We start from the raw sequence: 22,644 nt of genomic DNA on the forward strand, positions 1-22,644 counted from the left end.
CTTTTGATGCACAAGCCAAGAAAGTATACCACAATTTCTGTTACTCTGCTCTTCAGTTATTAGGCACCTGACAGTTTAAGTATTTGAAGGCATTACTGTCAAGTAATATATATAGACTATGTACCTGCTGCTACACTATACAGTACTATGGGCAAGACCATTTCCTGAACCCCAGACCAAGTTGCACTGACTGTCTCATATCGACTTTAGAGTTATCTGCCACTTTCATAGGAAGTGTATCTCAGAGTGCGCTACAAGGAAGAATCGGGTGTCAAGCTAACACCTGAATTACAGGGGTGATCAGGTTTTCTCTGCTCAAGCTTATTCTCTTACTGCACATGGACATGATCATAAGGAACAGAGCTGTTGTAGAATTATGGCTCTTTTCACAGTCCTTTTTCAAACAAGAGGAGCACAATGTAGTAAATATTATACAATTACACAGGAATGCTGTTTAGACAGAGAATCCTAAATCTATTTTATTCAACTTTAAAATAAACCTGTGAAGCATCTAGCATTAGGAATATCTATGATTATTCATGCATGAGAATCATCTAACCTGTGGAAGAACTCTGTATATAGCATTGCCACACTGCGTGACCACCAGATCTCTGTCAAATATTATGTGGAAAGGAAAGGCCTTGCAGAAAGTATAGGGACTGATGCGAGACTCTTGGGTACCATTTTCTTCAAATCTGTCAAGGTCTTCATAGTAGTCCTCTTCTTTAGACTCTTTCTCTTCAATTAAAAACTGAATGTGGTCACATTCCTCATTTCTCTGTTGAATAACCTAGAAATATGAAGGAAAAAGTGAAAAACTGAAAACTCTGCTACTCATTAATAACTGGAACGCTACTATGAAGACAGGAATACATTTAGAGCAGAAAGATGAATTCAAGAATGATATCTGCATCTTGAAAAATATTATATTCTAATAAGCATTTCTGATTTTATAATTCCAGGTGAATAATTATGCCTTTACTTAGCCACAGTGGCTCTTCACATGAACAACATATTGAAGATCACTCAAATACAATTTATAAAGCCTGAGTGAAACGCGCATCTTGAAATCAGGGGTCAAGGCTCAGGTTATGCTTGCTTTTACCGGTACATGCCAGAAAACAGGACTTTCCCCTCCCCTTCAATGAGCATGTGTCAAGTCTTGAATTACAGAGACCACTTGAATCCTTATTTTATGAAAGCTCTTTGCAAGGTCTATAACACAACAGCCAACAGTGCTGACCAGAGGCTGGGCATGTCACTGTCAGCCAGAAGAAAGGTGGATAGAGCAGATGTTTGAATACACAGTTGTTACACATTCAAGCAGTGATGACTGCAAGATCAGGACCAAAAGATAAAACTAAACATAATGACAATCTTCTCCAAACTGCATCCCATATTAAATGAAATCACAGCAAACCCAGAGTCATCTACATCAGTCGAATCTCAAATACTTGTCTTGAATATAGCATTTCACACTTTTGTAATTTTACTCAAAGTTAGTAAAAAATACGAAATTAATAGGGATTATTTTGTTTGCAGTGAGAGTCATGTATTGCAGTATAATTAAAGATAATAACTAATAAAATAACATAATTTACCTTGAGAGGCCAAATTCACCTCTTCTCAAGTCTAATTAGATTTAGTGACTGGAACAGAACAATTCTATTTACACAGTATTGTTTAGTGGCAATTTTCTGGAACATGTTGCACCTGATTCTACATTCATTTAGACTCTGATCCTAGAGCCACTGAAGCAAAAAAAGACTTCTTAAAATCTCTAATGCATCCAAATTCTGCCCTTTACACATAGTCTAACCACAGAGATTAACAGTTACAATATGAAAACAGAATGGATATGCACAAACACTGCACTTGATCCCTAAGATGTTTAGTTTATTAAATATTTCTCATTCACAACTGTCAGCCATGCTAGCTGATTGGCTGGGGACTGCTGATTCCTTTATTTGTTCCTATACAAATGGAGAAGTGTAAAACAACAAAACAGTATCTTATTGCTAACTAATGCTTAATTTAAGAAGGTAGTGTTCCTTGATCTCCTATTTGACTATTTATTTAAAGGAAAGAGAGGCTTTTCTGGAGGACAGTTCAGAGCAGGAGCCTGATGTAGGTGCTCTATACCATGTGCTGCATTAGTCTTCTCTTTCTACTGCATACGTAAGTAACTTAGAGAAAGATCAGCCTACTAAATTTACCAGCTAATGTAGGTACCTAAAGATGGATGTATGAACAAGTTCAAATGCTAATGATGATAAACCTAATTTCCTCAAGACACTGTGTTGGTAATCCATATGGCAGTGTGTGACAAAGAGAAGTGGGAAATTATAAGTTAATAAGAGGTAAACCTCAGAAAGAATATGTAGTGGTCACTTGAGGAAAACAAGTTATGTGGGTTTGTCTAGGAAAATGGAACATAGTAGATGGAGACCTAGTTTTCCTCTGAATTCAGGGTTTAAAGCCTCTCCATGTCTTCCTCTTCTTTTGAATCATTATCCCTGAAATTGTGAGAGACTGTGGCCACACTGAGGATTGATAGAATGCAGTTACAGTCTTAGTTCTTACTTTCTATCACTCATACACACTCTCACAGGTTTTATTTTATTATTACTATTATTGTGGCCAGGGATAGCTAAGATTACACACAGTAACCTTTTTCAAATTGTGTAGAATTATGACTAGAATTGATCTATGCTTCCAGATCACTTCAGTCTTGTATCTTACTTCAAAGAGTTGCTCTTGCCACAACTGGAAAAAAACGCATACTTTGGATGAAAATCTTCTTCATTTGGCAAAGCAGTTCTAAAATTCATTTGTAAAGATCTAATAAATTTTAAGGAAATGTTCATATTAACAGCCCATCATGTTGCAGAGATATTAATATTATCACCTAATGACCATCTTAGTCACTGCATACTAGTATTCTGTTACCAACCTGCACCTGTACTTATAGGTTTTTTCCTGCTACCATGCAGCACCTAACATATTCTTCATAACTTCCCATTTTGTTCCATTTATTAGAAATGAATGATGCATCAATAAACAAAACTCAAGTGTTGGTTAAAAAAAAGCCACCTATAAAAACAGAACTGCTACATGCTTCGAGACGTCTAGCTGAGTTTGAGACACGACCCTCCACAGATCCTACAAGCTTACACAGTGATAAAGTCAGTCATTACACACGATGTGCTATTTTCCTAACCTTTATAGATTAGAACTGTGTCAGTAACAGTGCAAAGCTGCAAATTTCCTGGGCATCTTCAAGTTCATTTGCAACACTATTTTTGACCAGACTCCATGGCATCTAGAAATGCTTGCTGTACTAGTGCATCACATTAGTGCAGCAAATGAACAACAGGCCAAACACATGGGAATGTGTCAGATCTACAAGATAGCCACAGTGCCAGCTGCACACTCCTGGTAAACCTGATATGCTGTGGACATGGCTGGTTTACTGAATTTTGTTCTGGTCATCCATGCACAGACCCTTATTAACAGAAGCTACAATCATAACCCTCTCCAGGCTACGAAAGCTACTGATTCACCCTTAAATAACTTCCCATTGGATATGTAATTTCATTATGTCTTTTCTGCTCACATCATTTATGCACTATATTATCTTCCTGTCTTATGATTTCATCCATCTTGTCAGCAAATTTAGAATGAGCACTTCTGGCCATTAACACAGTAAGTTAAATTCTGTCCCTTCACCCTTGTACCTACGGATCCAATCTAATTGGCCAGATACTTATCTGGCATAAAGACCTGTCCTAGATACTCTGCAGTAAGCTTAACTAGAATAGAACTTATCTATTGTTTCCTTCCGCAAGAGAAGTTTGCAAGCCACAGAACTTCAGTATCATTTAAACATTGTCGAAGAAGCCTCTGTTAAATGCTTGACAAATGAAAGTTCAGTGACAGAAGCAACAAAGCCAGGAATCAAGTCTAATTCTTCCTCCCCCTGCGGTCTTAGCTGGTGAAGTGACGTCAGTTCACCACGCCTAAGAGCTCAATCACCATAGTAACTGCAGTTAAAAACTGAAGAGAAAAATCACTCTCCTGGTTTCAAAGAGAATATATAACATCTAACTGCTAACCTGCCTGTGCTTTCCAGAAGATGTATCTTCAGAGTGTGTCCTTGCTTAGCCAAGTGAAAAGTCACACCAATATTTCAGGGAAGGACAATTCAGAGAACAGTTATTTTAAAATGATGTTGTAGTTTAATATATTTGGTGAGCTAAACACAAGATATTAAATCAAGCAGTATCATGGTGATATAGCACGTATAACGAACACATGCTATCTGTTAAACTTTCACTGATGTATCTACAAGACAAGACTCAATTCTATAGAGACGCGCATGTCCCCAAGATACACTCGTATCAGCATGGGGGTGGGACAGAATGTCCTTGGACAGGGATCTTTTTCCATCAGATTGTAAAGATTAATACAAAGTCAGGGTTTTGCCATTTAAAGGTCAACACAGGATGAAATTCTTGATCTCCTCTGATCAAAACTGACCGTGCAATGCTACTTGACAAATTTCACTGCAGCTGTTTCAGGGCGATCCCGAGGAAAAGCAGTTCACTGTGGAAATGGCACCACTCTTAGCTTTGCACACCCGAAGTTAAAACTGTGGGGATGTCTCCACCTGGCAGCTGGTTTCAAGGCAGAGACACGCACTACACCAAACCTCTGAGCCTGGAGCTAGTGAAGTTTCCTGCTGCCCTTGTGTCAGAAGTAGAGGCTGATTATGCTCCATGATTGACTTAACTTCATAACATAGCTGGCATTTTAATGTATGGATCAGTACTGCTTGTCCTCCATAACAAGTACCTAAGTAGTTTTTAGGTCAGCTCTCCAGCTGGTCACATTCTGGCTTTGTTTTTTTATATTGCCATTAGTAATGAGACAGGCAGAAATTACCATCTTGTTAAGGATTTCCCCTGGCCTTTTCTCATTTGATATTGTAAACCATCTTTGCTGTCTAAAAGAAAAATTTTGATAGTCTGCTCTCAGATAATAACACAACTGCAGAAGTCTCTTTTCCCAACAGATTTTTGGGCTTTGTAGGATTGTACAACATTCTTTGTTGACCTGTACCATTTGTAGCCTTGAGGGAGTCTCTGTCCTGACTTCACCTTCACAGGTCACCCTCATTTATACACAAACGACCTCTGACAAGTGAAGCAAGAGAAGGCATAGCCAGAAGGCTGCTAACAGAGATCGCATGCCAATGCTGGTCACCAGCACCATGAGATTTTTAGCCCTCATACTGAGACTGGCAGAACTTAAATATTCTTAGTGTGTTCTCAAAGTCAGCAACAATTCTTGGGACAATACCTGCTGCAAAAATTATATAGTCTTAGCTCTATTTAGCTAAAAAAGGGATTACCATTGTTAGAGAAGATAAGGCAAATTGGATTTGAACTAATTAATCAATTAATGTCAACCTAGCCTTACCTGAACTATTCAACTGGAATTGTGAATCCAAGTTCAAAACAAATTGCCTTCCTTTCAGTGCTAACAGTTTAACAGAAACAAAGTGAGACCTTTTATTTTTTTTCTTGCCTTCAGCACACACATACCCTAGGTGTTAAAAGAAAAGGTATATTTCCTGAAGGACTCTATTCTGGAAAAAGAAAGCCCTACTGTATTTCAGAAGAACATCTATCTATCTATCTATCTATCTATCTATCTATAAAATAGTTCTGTGTGAAACTGCAGAAAGGTGATAAAATTAAACTTTTTTTTCCATTTAGCTATTTCTCCACCCAAAGAAACAATCTGGGGCAAAACACGAACAATGTGTTTTTCTCAATATTTATTGTTCCTCTTGTGATCATGAGATATCTTAGGTTTCCTCTGCAGGTTGAGGGAGGTGATCCTTCCCCTCTACTGAGCACTGGAGAGGCCACACCTGGAGTGCTGTGTCCAGTTGTGGGCTCCTCAGTGCAAGAGAGATATGGAGCTACTGGAGAGAGTCCAGCAAAGGGCCACTAAGATGACTAAGGCACTGGAGCATCTCTCACAAGAGGAAAGGCTGAGAGACCTGGCACTGTTCAGCCTGGAGAAGAGAAGGCGCAGGAGGATCTTATCCATGTGTACAAATACCTGAAGGGAGGGTGCACAGAGGATGGAGCCAGGCTCTTTTCAGTGGTGTCCGGTGCCAGGACAAGAGGCAATGGGCACAAATTGAAACACAGGAGGTTCTGTCTGAACATCAGGAAACACTTTTCTACTGTGAGGGGAACTGAGCGCTGGCACCAGTTGTCCAAAGAGTTTGCAGAGTCTCCGCCTTTAGAGATAGTTGAAAGCTGTCTGAACATGGTCCAGAGCAACTGGCTCTAGGTGGCCCTGCTTGAGCAGGGGGAGGTGGACAAAATGACCTCCAGAGGTCCCTTCCAAGCTCTGCCATTCTGTGATTGTGTAACCCATGAAACAAAATCTAACCACTTAATAAAAATAGTATTATTGTAAACAATTAAGATCTGCTACCACCTTCACAGAAACTGGTAATATGTAAGACAAATTCAAGCACAATTTCATGAAAATACAGACTTAGAAGCATGTATTCTCTCAAGCAGATTTATGTAAGCATTTGTTCTAAACAGCCAGAGAAGAAAAGTGGATAACAAAGTCTTAAACATCAAATTGCAGATATCAACTTTACACTAATAAAAAGAGAACTGCAGAACTTACTAAACCAGTCCTGTATTGGATGGTTATGTAAATGCTTTGGATAAAGAGATCTGGAAGGACAACTCAGGAATCTCAGCTCTGTTCTTGCAAGTCAGAAGGCAACTCCCATAATAACATCAGAACCTTAGAGCTGGGCACTGAGGCTCTTATCAGTTCCCCAAAAAATTCTTCCTTAAGCAAAATTCTAACTAAAGTCCAAAAATTTTACAGAAAAAGCATTGATTGGTCCACAAAAACTGAGGGGATGAAAAGCAACTCATTGTTTTTCTGCGCTGTGCTATTTCAAACAATGCATTACTAAGTCTGAAACATGAAAGCATTAATTTACTAAATTATGAGGCAAGGGATCAAGATGAAAGAAGTCGGTCAATTTTTTTCTCCTGTTCTCATTTCTTTGAACAGTGTAAAACTAGCCAGGTACCACAGTGGCAGACTTACTCTGCTGTAAAACCCTCACTCTGTACCATTAATGATTAATAGTTGACCTGTGGAGTAATGGAGGGAGACTTTCATTGCGTGGATAATCTGCAAATTTTGGCACTCTCACCTTACAGAAACAAGCAGCTGATTATTCTCTGCTTATCTACCACTGAAGTTTGTGAGTACCTCTGGATTAAGGCACTATTTAATGTCATTGAAGGTGTCAAAAGCTAGGCTTTATTAACCAGCAGAGACGATAAAAAGTTTAGGGTTGAGGGCACATGACTTTCTAATAAGGACAAGGGAAAAAACAGGGTAACAGACAAAATAAAATACAGACAATAAGCACTTTCTTCAGTTTAGAGGTAATACTAATTTTTAGGTGCCTATGTGCTTTTGGCTCAGATGGTCTGGAAGAATAGTTTGGATTTAAATTAAACTTTGTGCTCACTTACAATAGATTTGACCAATACTATTAAATTTCTATTTAATTACAGTACAACAATAAGATTTCCAGAAAAGCCTAACAAAGTCAAATGAAAATGAGAAGTAAATTAGGAATCAATATTTAAAACTCTTTGGAATATGTATTATTTGTGAGAAGTCCTAGGAAATCAGTACTGTCCAATACAACGTTCTCAACAAAGTAACATTCAGATTGAGGACATAGTTTGTCAAAGTTTGTTCTAGTAACTGCTTTGCACAACCCAGATTTCTCCTCTGCCCCACTGATCACTTTTGTCTCTGCATGACCCCTCAACTATGCTGGCAGAACTCTCTCTGGTAGACAGAACACCAAACCACATAAAAGAACAGATGTGGATAAAAATAACCCAGAAAAAAACCCTGTTATTTTGAACCCAGTACACTTCCTCAGTCTAGTTTATTTTATAGCTTCACAACAGCTGGAGAGATACAGCTGAAGAAGCTGTCATAGGACAAGCTTGAGCAGCAAGAGATGGGGGACTGCGTAAACTGCCTGTGCTACCAAAAGAAATGCTTGTCAAGCAACAGCTTCAGCACTCTTGCAGCCAATTTTCCAACATGGTCCTTCCCTGCCTGTCTCAACACTTTGAATAAACAGGGACCTAAGAAGAAGATTGTTTTGATTCTGTTGCATCCTTTGTATCTGATTACTAACACCTGCTGTAAAAGTTTGAACTATGAATTTCTACAAAGTAGAATCTAAACAAGGACATCAAGTATATCACCATCACTATACACAGCTAGCCATTCACTATAAACCTGAGCTAGCTTATAACAAGAAAACTAAAAGGCAAATATTCTGATATAGCAGTACAAATACCTTTGTCATTAGGTTCCTTGTAAATATCTTATCTGAGCAAGATCACGTTTTTGGGATACACTCATGAAACTGGAATGGATTTTCTGAGCAAGTATACAATGAAACTGTGCTAGAAATGTAGTATGACTAGGAAATAGTAAAAAAAAAAGAATGCTTGTTGTACCTGCTTAGATTCTTTTCTACTTGATGAAAAGTATTTTATATCAGTTGCAATATTTCTAACATCAAAAACCTTTTATTTGCTGTTTTTCCCCAGATATATCTGCACCTTGGATCAAGCTCTGATTTTATACCATTACATATGCAAGGCCTGACCAATTAAATCTTTCTGTTGCTCTGTATGGACACAAAGCAGAAGCCTCTTTCCCATTTCACAAGTGACTTAGCACACATGACGTTATGTAAACTCTGTGACTGAGCAACATTTTTCCACTTCTGGGGCTTAGGCGTATATCCAGCCACACTCCCACACAATGGTAGTATGAAACCCACAAACACATCTTGGTTCTGGGACAGCCCTGGCATGCAGGCTGGGAGGAAAACACTCTGCTCGCCAGCCAGGCCTCATCAACACACATCAGCCTCACAGTTTGCACATAGATGAAGAACCTAGGACACAGAGACAAAATGTCCATGTTCTCACAGAACACAGTAGACAGTAAGAAATATATGCCAAATATAAAATAAAGTGGAAAAAAGCACACCAAATAACCCAGTACCTAATTTCTGTACATGTCATCACCTGCTTTGAGTAAGGGGATATTGTTCTCAACTGTCCCCAATAGAGTCTGTTTGCAAATTAGTGCTGGCCACCTCAGCACATGGCTGACCTGTCCTAAAAGCAACACAAATGATAATGGCTCTTCCTGAGCCAGTACTGATGCCACTGCTTCACAGAGGACAGCAACAAGGAAAATGATTGTTTGCCATCACTTCACTTTTGATTTTCTTGATTTTGTCCTAATGACATAAAATTCCAATGTGTACATCCCTTCAGACATTACCTTCATATCTATTTCTGTACCATGGATCTGTTGAGCTACTGTTTTGATGATTCCAATGACAATATCCTGGAGACCTTCTCTTTCCGAATAGTAATGCAGAATAAGCCCCTTCCCCTTCTCCGCATCAGTGCATCTAAAGGAAGGGGCTCTCATACCCGGGTAAATAGTAGCAAGGTGGTCATGCAAAGCATCCAGGTTCTGGAAGAAGAAATTAAAAACATGATTATAAGGCATTCACTTATTAGCTCTGAAGAAAGTAAGTACATATTCTGTCTAATCTGAACATTTCCTTTCTCCTACTGCTCACACTCCCTGTGTGTTTGCCTTATTATTTGTGGAACTGTCATTATAGCAGGCTCTTCAGGTAGCTCGCGATGTTCTTTCCATCTACTGTAGCAATATTTGGACATTGAATTAGCAGTATTAAAAATTACTCCAGAGAGTAAGAATTCATGCTTGACTATGCTGTATTTTGAAACACTCTGATGATTAAAGACCTTGTGTGTGTTTCCCAAGCCTGTACCTCATCCATTTTCATTCCTTCCAAATTCTAGTCCCTATAATCTCCTCTTCAGATCTGAATTTAGGTCTCAGATACAAATACGCATGTCTCAATAAACCTGAATCTTTTTCCTTATTCTGAATGAAACCAGGCTAGTTCTGACACCATAATAGTCAACCCAAGTTTACAGGGCCTGACAAAGACTCAAATTTTAAAGTAAAGATTTAAATGATTAAAAGACCAACCTCAAATACATACTTTCTTTGAGAATAACTGAAAAAATCCACAGAATGCATAGAACATACCACAGTTGCTGTAATAATGTTTCAGAACAGGTTATTCAAGAAAGGGAAGAGGTCTTCTATTTTTCCAGCTGATGTCCTGGACATCTTATGTATTTAACTTTAAATTTTGACCAGACAAATTGTTATCTGGAGAGGAAAGCTAAATGATATATCGATAGGCATATCTAATAAGGACACTGAAGAGAACAATGAGATAAAAATCACACTTAGAACACAACGGTAGCTCCAACTTTGATTATGAAGCAATTATCAAGGCTCCAGTTTGCTATTTACTGTATATTTAACACAGAAAGAGCAACCTAGAGCAATCTTGCTGGATAGTGCTGCAACTCACATAATTATTTACCTATGTTGTAAAATTCATACAACTCCTTTACATCTGAAGTCCAGAACATTACTGCATATTTTAAATGTTGTTCTCCCACCCCTCCAGGTAACTGCTGCACCAGGCTTTGCATATTGTTTTCTGCCAGCACAAGGAGAAGTGAAGTGAAAATATTTTCAATGTGCTGTCTGGGCCATTCTCCACCTTTCATGAGCATCTGTCAATCATCAAATTTGTGGAAGCACACTGAACTTGATTTCATGTGAGCTGTGAAATGCTCGAACAGCTGCCTCTTCTCCTGGGAGGCCTCCAGAGGAAATGAGACTCTCAGAAATTAATTCCGTAGGATGCACTCAGCCTGGAACTTCCTCCTTCAGTTTTTTAGCTTGTTTCAAATTCATGTTTTTGTTGCTATATCAACACCTCCAATTAAAACTTGAAGAGGCAACAACCTCGGAGTTAATTCATTCCAGCTGTTAGTGGGCATTCAGTTGCAAAAAGTATAATGCGTGAAGGCAAATTCTGTAAGAAATTTGCAGGGTTCAAGACAATGAAATTGGAAGAGACTGCTTTGAAAGAGTGTGGATGAGAAAAGAGCGAGAGCGCTGACTGGTTCCAAGGGAGTGCCCCACAATCTCCTTAACAGGGTGCAGAACTGCTCTTTCAGTACACACGCCTCAGAAACAGCTGGGATATATTGACCTTTTGGAAAAAAACTCTTAAGGAGATAGATAGGAAAAGACGATAATCTTCCAGTTACACAGTCATCAACACCTGAAGAATTTCAAAAGGAGTTTGTTACAGGAAACAGCCAAGATAGCTAATTATTAACATTTAAGTCTGGCACAAGTGTTGCTAACAAATGGCAGTATCCCCATTCTACAAAACCACTTTGCCACCCTACTACCCCATTATCAACTTTGTCCAGCCCATGTGATATGTCCTTCAGTCTTGACTATCTAATCATCCAGAATGGGGGATTTGCCCCAGGATGTATTGCAGCTGCTTTCCAGTCCCCAATGTGTCTTTTCTCCCTATGCATACAAATTATGGGGTGAGCAAAGAGCTTATTGTATTCAGAATTTTCCTAAAACACACAGCCAAGAAGCAGCAGAGATGTGCTTCCAGACCACGGAGCTGAAATCACTCCCAGATCCTGTCATTTGGACATTGTCATTGTCACTCCCACTCCTATTTTTTGTTGTGATTGATCCATTCTAAACTGATATTGCAGCTTCTAGAAGAACAAATGTGTCTTTTTTTTCTAGCTTGTTCACTTGCTGTGGGCCAGAGGTGCAGTCAGGTACAGATAATAATAGGTTAAGCTCTTCCCCTGAACTGTTGGCTCCTAGACTGCTCAGATGTATGCCAGAGCTTGTGCTGGGACCAGAGACATGAATTCTAGAGCTTTGCAGAGCAGTGATCAACTCCATGGTGAAACACAAAGGGATGTCCAAGCAAGAACAAGCTGTGATACTAAATCAGGCACATCCTGGCCTGTCTAAAAGCAAAAGAGTTGTGACTGGCACCTGAAATACAAAGATATGCTGCTCAGTGATTTGTGGTACAGAGCATCTGGAAACTTTTCTAAAAGAGGAATTAGTCCCCTGAAATTTATTGCACTGCAATTATGAACAACTAAATAGCCATGTAAATGATTCCCTAAATGAGAGAACTGACCACTACTCCAGTGTTTGATTTTCATTCAGTAGAAAGCTACTGAACATAACATAAAAGCACACTTTGGGTTTCTTAGGAGGTACCTCTTTTCACACTGCTTTTCTTTGGCATAGTGTCTTTCAATATGATTTGCATTTTTCCAGGCCTGTGTTTTTCATAGACAGTACAAATATTAGATTTAGTTGTGCTATCTTTTTCCTCTTTCATGAAGCTTGAAGTACTGTGTTTCATCTATGAATAAACTAAATTTTCTCTGAGATGTCAAGGGAAACAGAACATAAATATGAGATTTATTTTCACATGCTTTAAAATGCTGCAGCCCTCAATTATTTCATATATCCTGGACTCAGTACAGATTTCAAGAAGCACCTTTTGGAACTCTGTTATGTATTTTAAGAATTTGACAAAAGTTCAGCACTTTAAAACCAATCTGCATCTATTTTTGTAACAGGTATATACATTAGTTTCCCGACCTAATCTGACTGCTGGAAGATGCAAAAATAATAAATCCCAGATAATGTTGATTCTCCACCATAATAAAAAGTTAAAAAGTACACTTCTGGCCCAGCTACTAATACATTAGTCCTGTTAAAATTTACAGAAGTGTATAATAGCCAATGTCATCTGTTAACACTGAAATTCAAACAAAGCAGCTTAAAATACCGTCATTAGAAGAACATAAATGTAAGCTGTTTACGCTGTTATAGAGGTTTGGTGTGCACTACAAACATGTCCAGTCTTTTCATCATCACACATGGTAAGGAATGGAAAGAGAAGTATACTACATGGAAAAGGGAATGAGAGAAAGGAATAGGGAAGGACTGGCCCATCCATGTGTACTCAAAGTGATGGAGCAATGCGCCAGCTACACCTTTTTTCCCTCCTCCCCTATTCTTGCTGAACCCTAACTGCAACTTCAGTACATGAGTCATCTTTAAAAATTACATTTAACTGAAGGCTTGCTTTGAGGGCAGCCTGTGAATGAAACTATGAAATATAAGGGATGTCACATCCCATAAACAGACAATGGTATACAGATCACACACGGTATGCACATGTTGGAACATACACATACCCTGTCTGTCTGCCCAGCAATTACAGTCCATGGGATTTGTACAAGAAATCTGGGTTGACTACATCTAAGATGCCCTGGAATAACCCAGGTTTTGGGGCAGATAGTGAGACACAGAAGTAAATATCCTAGTAATCCAGCAAACGACACACTCTGCTCTTTTCACTTGTTATTGCTGGAGAGATTTTAAGGGAACGGATGACACGAGGCTGCTAAATTTCCAGTGAAAATCAATAGAGATTTCACACTCAGCTTTTGGGCAATCTCCCATGAAATCTTAATCAGTTCAGTGTTTTTAAATTCATTACAGCACACAGTTCTCTCCAGAATGATATATATCACAAATCTTAAATCCAAAGTGTTTTTTTGAAGTCAACAATTTTCAGGTGACAAAAAAGGGAAGCCCATTTTTTCTAGAAATCACACTTTAGAGAAGTCACTACATTTCTTCCATGCTATTGAAAAATTGTTTTCATTTTGTTTTACAGTGCAGTATCACGCTGTTCTGCAGTTAGGAAAGCACAAAAATCAACTAAAACACTGCTGCTCTATCCCACCCTCAGTTCATGGATGAAGGATAATGTCTTAGAGATAAGCTGTGTGTGAGCCCTAGCTCTGTATATAATGTACAATTAGAAATAACCAGTATCTATAATTAGTCAAAGGGAACTTAGGAGAAGAAATATCCTACAAATCTGAAGACCACATTTTCTGGTAGTATAAACAAGGTAAGTCTTTTTACTTAACACACACAGACAATTTGAATTGGTGGGTTTTTTCATGTCTCTTGTACTCCATACTTTTGTTACGTATGAAAACTCCTGTTAAAAACTTTTCTTTGGAATTTCAAATGAAACTTCAGATTTATGAATGCCTCTGCAACCCCAGCTTACCTGCCTTCTCATTTCTTTTTTATGAAACTGAACAGTCAAAGAAGCTATGGGAAAATTATTATTTGAATAATATATTAACTGAGAGGGAAAGAGAACAACAATGCCAAAACTGCTGAGCAGTGGAAAGCTCTATAGAACACAAATACCAAGGAACAAAGTTTTCAGACACTTCTCCACAAATAACGGGAAGATTATACAGTACAACCTATATCTCCAAATCTCAGCCTAATCTGTTGACTAGACCATACTTCTGCCTGGCATCTGTGTTGCAGGGCACAGAGTAACCTTTGGTAGAATAAGGGGCATTCTGATCGCTGTCAAAGCCTTCCACAAACAAATAACAAATAGAAATAGGTCATCAAACCACAAAGCCTCCCACGATAGAGGTAGATTGATAAACAGCAATAGGTTGCTAAACTGCAAAGAAAGGCAGATGCACATATGCTTGCTCTGTTGGAACATTACTTGGTACATAAACAGGTTGTGGTATTATGCTACCCACATAAAAGATGAAGGTCAAGGTGTATAAAAGTGAGATCAAGCGTAAAGCTAGCAGGGTCTCCAGCCCATTGGCACTTGGTTGCATCCAAGCAAGGAGACCTCTGGCTTGGTATGTAAATCTTATTATTTAATAATGCTTGCTCAGGTCACTTAATATTTTATTATTCATAGTGTTTGATATATTTGTATTATGTGTATATAGTAATAAATAGTGATTAATACATCTGCTCCTTGTGGCCCTGTAATTTATTGTCAGGGGCTTAATATAAGCAACCTGTGCATAATCCCAACTACTCCTTATTGGCCCAGGCCAGGTAGTGGAATAAGTGATCTACGTGAGGCCAATACCTGCGACATCTGAAATAATTTGGCACAAAATTCTTACCTGCAAAAACTCTCTGACATTTGAGCCCAAGACACGTAGAATTGTATCATAACCAGATTCTTGACAAAACACAAAAAACATCTTCCCAAACATTTGAAGAATTTCCCCGGCATTTAGATCTAGTTAAAACAGGAAACATGATTCAGTTCAAACACTGTATTTCACACGCTTTGCTTACTACTTTAGTCTCGTATTCATAAATAAGAAAGACAGTACCTAAACTCCACCCAGATCCCATAGGTCAAGAATATGAGAAAAACAAGATTCAGGGTCCACATGGCAAATAATGAGTATTCAATACAGTAATTTCATTAGGATTTACCAATTACCATTATGACTTTGCCACATTGTGCATTTCATGCATGTACAGCATTTCTTTTCACTACTTGAAAAGAAAGGAACTCAGTTGTTAGTAGTGCTCGCCTCAGGGGAGTTACTTCTGGTTTACAATAGCATGAAACCACATCAGCTGCTCCAATTCAACATAACTACTACAGTCATCATAGTCTTATGGGTTCTTGGCTAATTACTGATTCAGAACAAATTCATACCGCGCTTGGGTCTCAGATAAAATAATGCTGATGGGCATAATTCTACCCTTTAAATTCCAGATCAGAGCTGCAATGATTGAAAATGAATGAGACCCAAATCAATGGAAGATATGAAATGAGACGTGCTCACGCCACAAACATTTCTGTAACTCAGAATGCTTGCTCAGCAGAGAGATCAAGCATTCATTCACGGGCTGCTCTTGCAGGAGCGGTTGAAACCTGGGTGTATTGGCAAGGTAGTTACAACAGTATATTGTTACTTCATGACTGCTTGTAATACGGACCACGCTCTGTGGATGAGGTATATTACTGCAGTTTAAGGTGTACCTATCACTTGGAACACTTTGGAAGCAATAAAAATCACTCCAAGTAATAAAAACAATTAAAATATCTTAGATAAATAAAAAAAATTAAATCCTTTTTTCTGAGATTTAAAAAAAATTCTCTCTTTAACCAATACCCTGTTTTCACTTCCTCTGAGCTAAATCCCATTTCTCTCTGCTACATGGATTTTGGGGGGGGCGGCGTATCTTTCATGTGATGAACGGCAAAGAAGATACCCGTATTACTTACTAAGGACTTTGCTTGCAGCTGCAACCAGATCATAGGTTTTGGAATCATCGTAAATTATTCTGACAAGAAACTGTCCTTCTTCATCCAGCTGTGCCTCCTTCCTAAAAAGAAAATAGAACAAAATCTTTTTGGTTGAGGGAGAAGCACCATATCGATAAATCAATTATATATTGTTTGGTATTAGTCTTTTAAATAAAATAAGTTTGTAGGTTCTATCTTTATGAAATTACTTAAGATAGAAAATTAGAAATAAATCTGTTCCATATCTCAGAGTCATTAGGGTATAATACAAATATTTCAGACAACATGTGTTCTGAAAATAGTAATTAGCTGTGAGAATATAAACATAATTTTTCAGTACAGAGCCTCACAAAGAAGTTGCTGAACTAATAAAGACAGAATTTGCATTTTAAAATAGGGGAATATCCAATAATCCAGCCCAAGATGGGCTCTTTAAACACTTTTTAAGCAAGTGTTTTCATTCCTTCCAATTTTGATTACACTTTATTTACAAAAGGCATGGGATGTTTTTAACAACTATTTGCACATATCTTCAAAGAGGAATCTAAAATCCAGATGTAGGTACTAATCAAATACCTTTTTTTCAGAATTCTGCACATGCCCAGTAGACAGAAATAAAAAAAGGATGCTAGGATTTTGTAAGGCCTTGTTCTCGCATTGCACGTCAGTTCTTCATGAGTAAAGTGCCATAACCTAGCTAAAGCACAATAAAAATATACATTTCTTCACTAAAAGAAACAATTCTCAACCTCAGGTTTAAGACAAGGCTCGTGTATCTGTCACGTGCACACTTACTACTGCTGCTAAGTAAAAGACCAAAACAAAACGACGCCTTTGTTTTTCAGGATCATTTATCATTCTCTTCAGCTTGAACATTGAGTCAGCAGCGTGACTCTGTAGGGTATTTTTTTGTCCTGAGGAAAACAAGTTGATATCCCTAGGCAATGAACTGTTGTGCCTTCCAAGCCTTGCATTTGACATAAGTGAGCTGCTAGGGGGGGCCCACAAGTGTCTTCCTCCCTGTTTACACCATGTGCTTAACACAGGAGCCAGGCCACTGGTGCTGCAGCGGTGGCTGAGTCCCAGCTCTCTGGAGGAGGACAAGGAGCACCTTCATGGGCAGGCAGACCCCAGGACCCTGAAGGGCCAGCTGCCCCGTGCGGCTGGTCCTGCTGTGCGTAGAGCATGCCAATGGACGTGGCCGCAGCTCTGCCCTGTTGCAAGTGCAAGTCACATTCTGTATTCACTCCTCATTCCCTGGCACATTCTCCTTCAGCAGAGAGAGGGGGACATGCAGGGGGCACACTGTGGTCTCCGATGAAGCCACGCTCTGCTTGTTAAAGTCCTCATCTGGCAAAAGGGCACAGCCTCCTTTCTCAGTATATTTTTTATAATAGCTGTTCACCTTCTGTGATCTCACCTACAATGACTCTCTACAGAGACAATGTGCTTTGCAGAAATAGTGACAAAAGAGACATTTGTAGGTACTCGTGCTCTAATTCATGTGCTTAGAATGTATTTTAGTTCAGCAAAACTAATATGATCATGGCATCGACAGCATCTTTGCAGGTGGAGGGTCACAGCTACCTCATTAAGAAGAAACAATCCCCTTTCATCTAAACGCAGATCCGTGCTGCAGAACACTTCAGAAAGACAAAAGAAAAGCAAACAGGTAGGAAAGCCTAGAAGAGAATGACTGAATCACACCTTCTCATGTCACACCAAAAAAAAAAGAGTACAGGGAGTTGTTCTTCAGAAAAAGCCTTAGAATTCGAAAAAAATATCAAAAAGGCAGACAATGAGATAGTTTTTTATAAAAAACTAAGCACATGTCATGCAAATCAAGACATTCATCAACTTAGGACTGGAATAATTATTTTTCTAAAGTACAAATGAAAGAGAACCATGAGTAAAAAATTATTTACTAGTACCATGATAATGAAGGGCTTTTACCAGACTAGGACAGAAATGCTCCTTGAGGTAAGGCTGAAACATACAGTTTAAGAGCCAATATTTCTAACTGCTCTAAATTTCTAATGGTCATCAAAGGAATTATAAACTTATAAAAGTAGATTCTGAATCTACTATGTAAAATCCTACATCCTCTTTTACATCAAAATCTTTGTCTCCATCATCATAACACAATCAACCATCAATCAAAAGTCATTGACTGAAACTTAGATTCTAATTTTCTAGAGCTAGCATAATTTATTTTTAAAATGAAATAATACAAAATAATAATGCCTGCACAACAATTCAAGCATTTACAGTTGTTGTGGAATTATCCAGCCATATAAACAGAAACATTTTCTGTGTTACTCAAATGGTAGACAGGTCTGAGAATTAAGTACTCTTGTTCATCTTAAAACTGCTAGATAGCAAATGGTACTGCTGACAAGGCCTGATTCCAATCTCATATGGTAGTACTCTATTGACCTAAATCAAATTACGTGTCATTTAACCCTCCAATTAATAATCATCAGTCTTTGATAAACTGTTCACTTATCAATGGAAGTCTGGAACCCATTATTTTCTTTCTCCTCTTCATCTTCCTGTAATCTTGCTCATCACATTCTTACTGCTGATCAAAAATTATACTACATTGGTTTTACATTTTAAAAATATATCTACTTTTTTAGTTAATTAATGAAGTCTTGTAACTGCTACTTGACATATACATTTTTATACTCACACTATGAGTAGGCATAATTCATAGTTATGAAAAAGCTAAGCAATTTTCCCAAAATAATACGACAAGGCTATAGGGGAGGTGAGACTAAACATCTTATATAATTCTACATAAAAGGAACATAAGTCTGTATTCAATGGCATGAAAAACATTAATAAACTTAATTTTTTTTTTCTTAAACTCTTTGGGAACTTCCCAAAAGGAATGAAAGAATGGACACGAGCAAGCAGGACAAAACTGGCTGCAAGAGTGTCCTCAGAGATACAAAAAGGTAAAGTACAGCATTATCTTTTTAAATAATCAATTACAATAACTTATTCATTACTTGAAGAAACAGTATATTATAAAGAAGCAAGCAGAAATGGTATGTGTACACAGAGTCCCCTAAAACACTCTTATTTTCATACTCCAAAATAGTACTTCTGGTCCTCTTCCCCAGCCATTCTCTGAAAACTTCAGATCAGCCTGCAGGATATCAAGTCTCACTGATTCCTGAAAACAGCTCTCATGCCACATATTCCTTCTTTTCCTAAGCAGGAGGAGAGCTGGAGTTATTAGTGGGAAACGTTGTCTTGAAGCATATGAGGTCAGTCAGGGACAAGAAGGTAGAGTTTATATTTCCTACGAACTGAACTGAAATTAATATGAGAAAAGAAAACCATCTTGATTCTTTGATTCTCATAACATGATATATAACTGGAAGTTAGATACAATTTGGAGGGAAGTTTGCAAAGGGTGAACAAACTTTCCCACATCTCTGAAATGTACTGGGATTTCTTTTAGTCTCTCTGATCTCAGCCAAACCACAAAGGATAACACACACATCTGGAAAAGCAATGAACATCCTCAAAGATACTGCATATTTGCACAATCTAGTAGACACAGTTTTTGTGTGTGAGAATTCTCTCTATTAAAAATTGACCCAGTTTGATGATGCTGGTATCTCTTTCAAAACTTTTTATATTTCTTTCCAATTACATTGACTGGAACTTTTCCTGTTTCCTTCTCTGCGCCAAGCCATGCTTCCTTTTTTCTTATTTTAATTGTCTTTAGTTTACTTTGTCAAAGTTTTTCTTCAATGCCTGAAGTTTCTCTGAGCCACCACTTTTTAAAATCACCACTGGTTATTTCAGTGCCTATTTTGTTTTCCTCTAGTTTTTTCTAGATGCTTTGGATCACTCAGCAGCCATCTTCTCTGTAGCCTTAATTATGTATTTCCCATTAAAATAACTTTATTGATAAAGTTAAACAAAAAAATAGTTCAATTAGCAATCGCATCTGCATTCCTTGGATACAATTTTACGGGGTGAAACTCACTGCTCTAAGGCTTCACTCTCCCTCAGGATTAGCAGTCTTACCAGGTGTTCCAGCAGTACAGGAAAAGGACCAAATGCTTGTACTGCAGGCTAATACTCAAAAAAAAAAAAAAAAAAAGTCCTGCCTTTTAGTTATTTTTATTTTAAAAAGGTAGAGAAAAACATATTGAAAAAAATGTAATCCAACAAAAGCCAATCTCATTTTGGGAAATTTTTTCTAGAAAATTTGTCAAATTAAGTATTTACTCCTGCAGGGGATTACAGTCCTCACTCAAAACCATGTGGGCAAAAATATCTTTGCTTGTCCTACAAATATGGCAAATCCCATGACAATCTCTGATCTAAACCTGTGTCAAAAGATAAACTGCCTTTTTAAAGCCTGTGCTTGAAAATTATTATACTCCAGATTTTTCTTTTCCTTTCCAGGACAATTCCTTCTCCATACCTCTATGCCCTGTTGTGCTGTTACAACCCAATCATTTAGCTAGATGCTGAGATGGAATATAATCAGTTAGATATTTGTTTTTCTGGGTTATTTTTCTGCTGATGGATTTCCATCTGCTTCATCACCTGGTCATGGAAGTTACTGTGCAGCCAGATAGAGTGGCTGAGGACAGGACAGGAGGGTCAATGAAGTCAGCTGAAGCCTTTCCCCTGCCTCCAGTGAGCTGTGTCTGCAGCTTCTGAAGCCTTCCCTCAGTAATCTGACAGCAGTGAGAACTTCCAAAAGTCAGTCTCTCTGAAATATTTGATTACCCTTGAGACCACATGCAATGGGGAAATGCTGCTGTAAGCTTATCCAAAATGGCCAATGCAATCTGAAAACACTCCTATTTTTACAGAGGCGCTTGCCCTTCAGCAAGTCCACAAAATTGCAGGTCATCTAATAAACTTGTATCAGAGAGCATAGCATCACAGCTATCAGCACCAGAGAGGCTGACCAGGATGTGACCACCAGCAGCTTAGGAAACAGGACAAAGTCATTGAAATGTTCATTCAGGTAAATGGGCAATCCCTAAATTGATTCCTCATGGCTGCAGTTTTCTCACCTATTTACCTGACCCCTACCTGATCTATCGAATCTGCCTCCATTTACAGTACAGAACTGGTTCTACAATAAGGGTGATATGAAGAAATATAAGACAGCGTTGTGAAAACTGTTATAACTAATACTAAAAATGAGGCTGCTTTGCCAGCTTTGCGGAGCTGCTGTGGTTGGCTGTCCATCAACAGTTATTCCTCCAGTGCGACACAGCTGTTTTTAACTCCATAATCTACAAGTATCACGTATGAAAACAAAACTGCCTGCGTGGAACAACAAGGTATGGCTACAAACCTGAGTATGTGAACTTTAAAAGACCAGAAGGCTGCAGCTGTTCTCATCTGAACAGCTTCCCCCTCCTGGCTAACAGGTGGTTCATGAGCTGGGATTAGAACTGCAATGTAACACGGCATACTTAGATGTACAGAATTTACATTTGGCTGACCATATTTCATAGAAAACTTCATAATCCATAGCTTTATGAAAAACTGTGGCATTTCCCTTGAAATGTTTTGCTGCAATCTTTATTCCCAGTCTTTTACCAGATAAAATTATGGGAGTAAATTAGCATAGCCCTGTTTTCTGCAGACCGCAGTGTTTGATCACAAAGGCATTAACAGCAATAACATGTTGGTGGCTTTCTTAAGGGCTTGACTGGAAATGAGCCAAAAAACCCAGGCTCTGGCAAATTCCCAAGCCCTGGTTAATTCTTTAGTGAAGTAGCAGCACTACAGTAGCAAACTTCTAACTTTTATATGGCCTTTGTTTCAAAATAACTTCTAAGTCAGAACAGAATTTACAATTAACGTCTCATTTACATTTCTAGAGACAAAAGAAGGGTGTGCTTTGCTCCCCAGTAAGTTTACATTCAAAACTTAAAAAAAATCCAGGATTTTAATGCTCTTGCCCAAACTGAGTCCTGTTGTCAGCATACGGGATGTGATACTTCACGGTTCAAAACTTACATCCTATGTTATGCCTGTCCTAACTGCTATGGTCTGGCAGCCCTTTTTATTTACTCTAGGCTAATTTTGAATGATTACACAGAGCTATTAGAATTGTGGGAAACAAAGATTCCAGCCCAGACTTTTCTAAAACGCCTTTGTTTTCCTCCAGAATGTTTATATTATCCAGGTTAATGTGAGGAAGTTTACTTGGGAAAAAAGTACCTTAACCATTGCACCATGGAAAATAACACAGCTATATAGAGGTCATTTTTCATGTACAGGTTTGACCTTGAAATAAATGGAAAAATTCCTATTGAGTAGATCAAAGCAGGATCAAGTCTTAAAGCAGCCTTTCCTCCATCAGTCATGCTAACACCCCCCAAACTGCTGTT

The 22,644-nt window shown here is 38.3% G+C and overlaps 1 protein-coding gene across 3 annotated transcripts in view; it reads right to left on the reverse strand.

The window, feature by feature from the left end:
• Positions 1-22,644, reverse strand: part of GUCY1B1 (guanylate cyclase 1 soluble subunit beta 1) — a 46,874-nt gene that overhangs the window by 13,113 nt on the left and 11,117 nt on the right. For all 3 annotated transcript variants that reach the window (XM_075500409.1, XM_075500408.1, XM_075500410.1), the window contains 4 exons: positions 16,238-16,338; positions 15,114-15,232; positions 9,451-9,648; positions 560-790 (listed from right to left, as the gene is read on the reverse strand). In XM_075500409.1, coding sequence (XP_075356524.1) covers positions 560-790; positions 9,451-9,648; positions 15,114-15,232; positions 16,238-16,338 — 649 coding nt within the window. The remainder of the gene's footprint in view (positions 1-559; positions 791-9,450; positions 9,649-15,113; positions 15,233-16,237; positions 16,339-22,644) is intronic.

The sequence above is a fragment of the Mycteria americana genome, chromosome 4 (genome assembly GCF_035582795.1).
Source record: "Mycteria americana isolate JAX WOST 10 ecotype Jacksonville Zoo and Gardens chromosome 4, USCA_MyAme_1.0, whole genome shotgun sequence".
NCBI lineage: Eukaryota > Metazoa > Chordata > Aves > Ciconiiformes > Ciconiidae > Mycteria > Mycteria americana.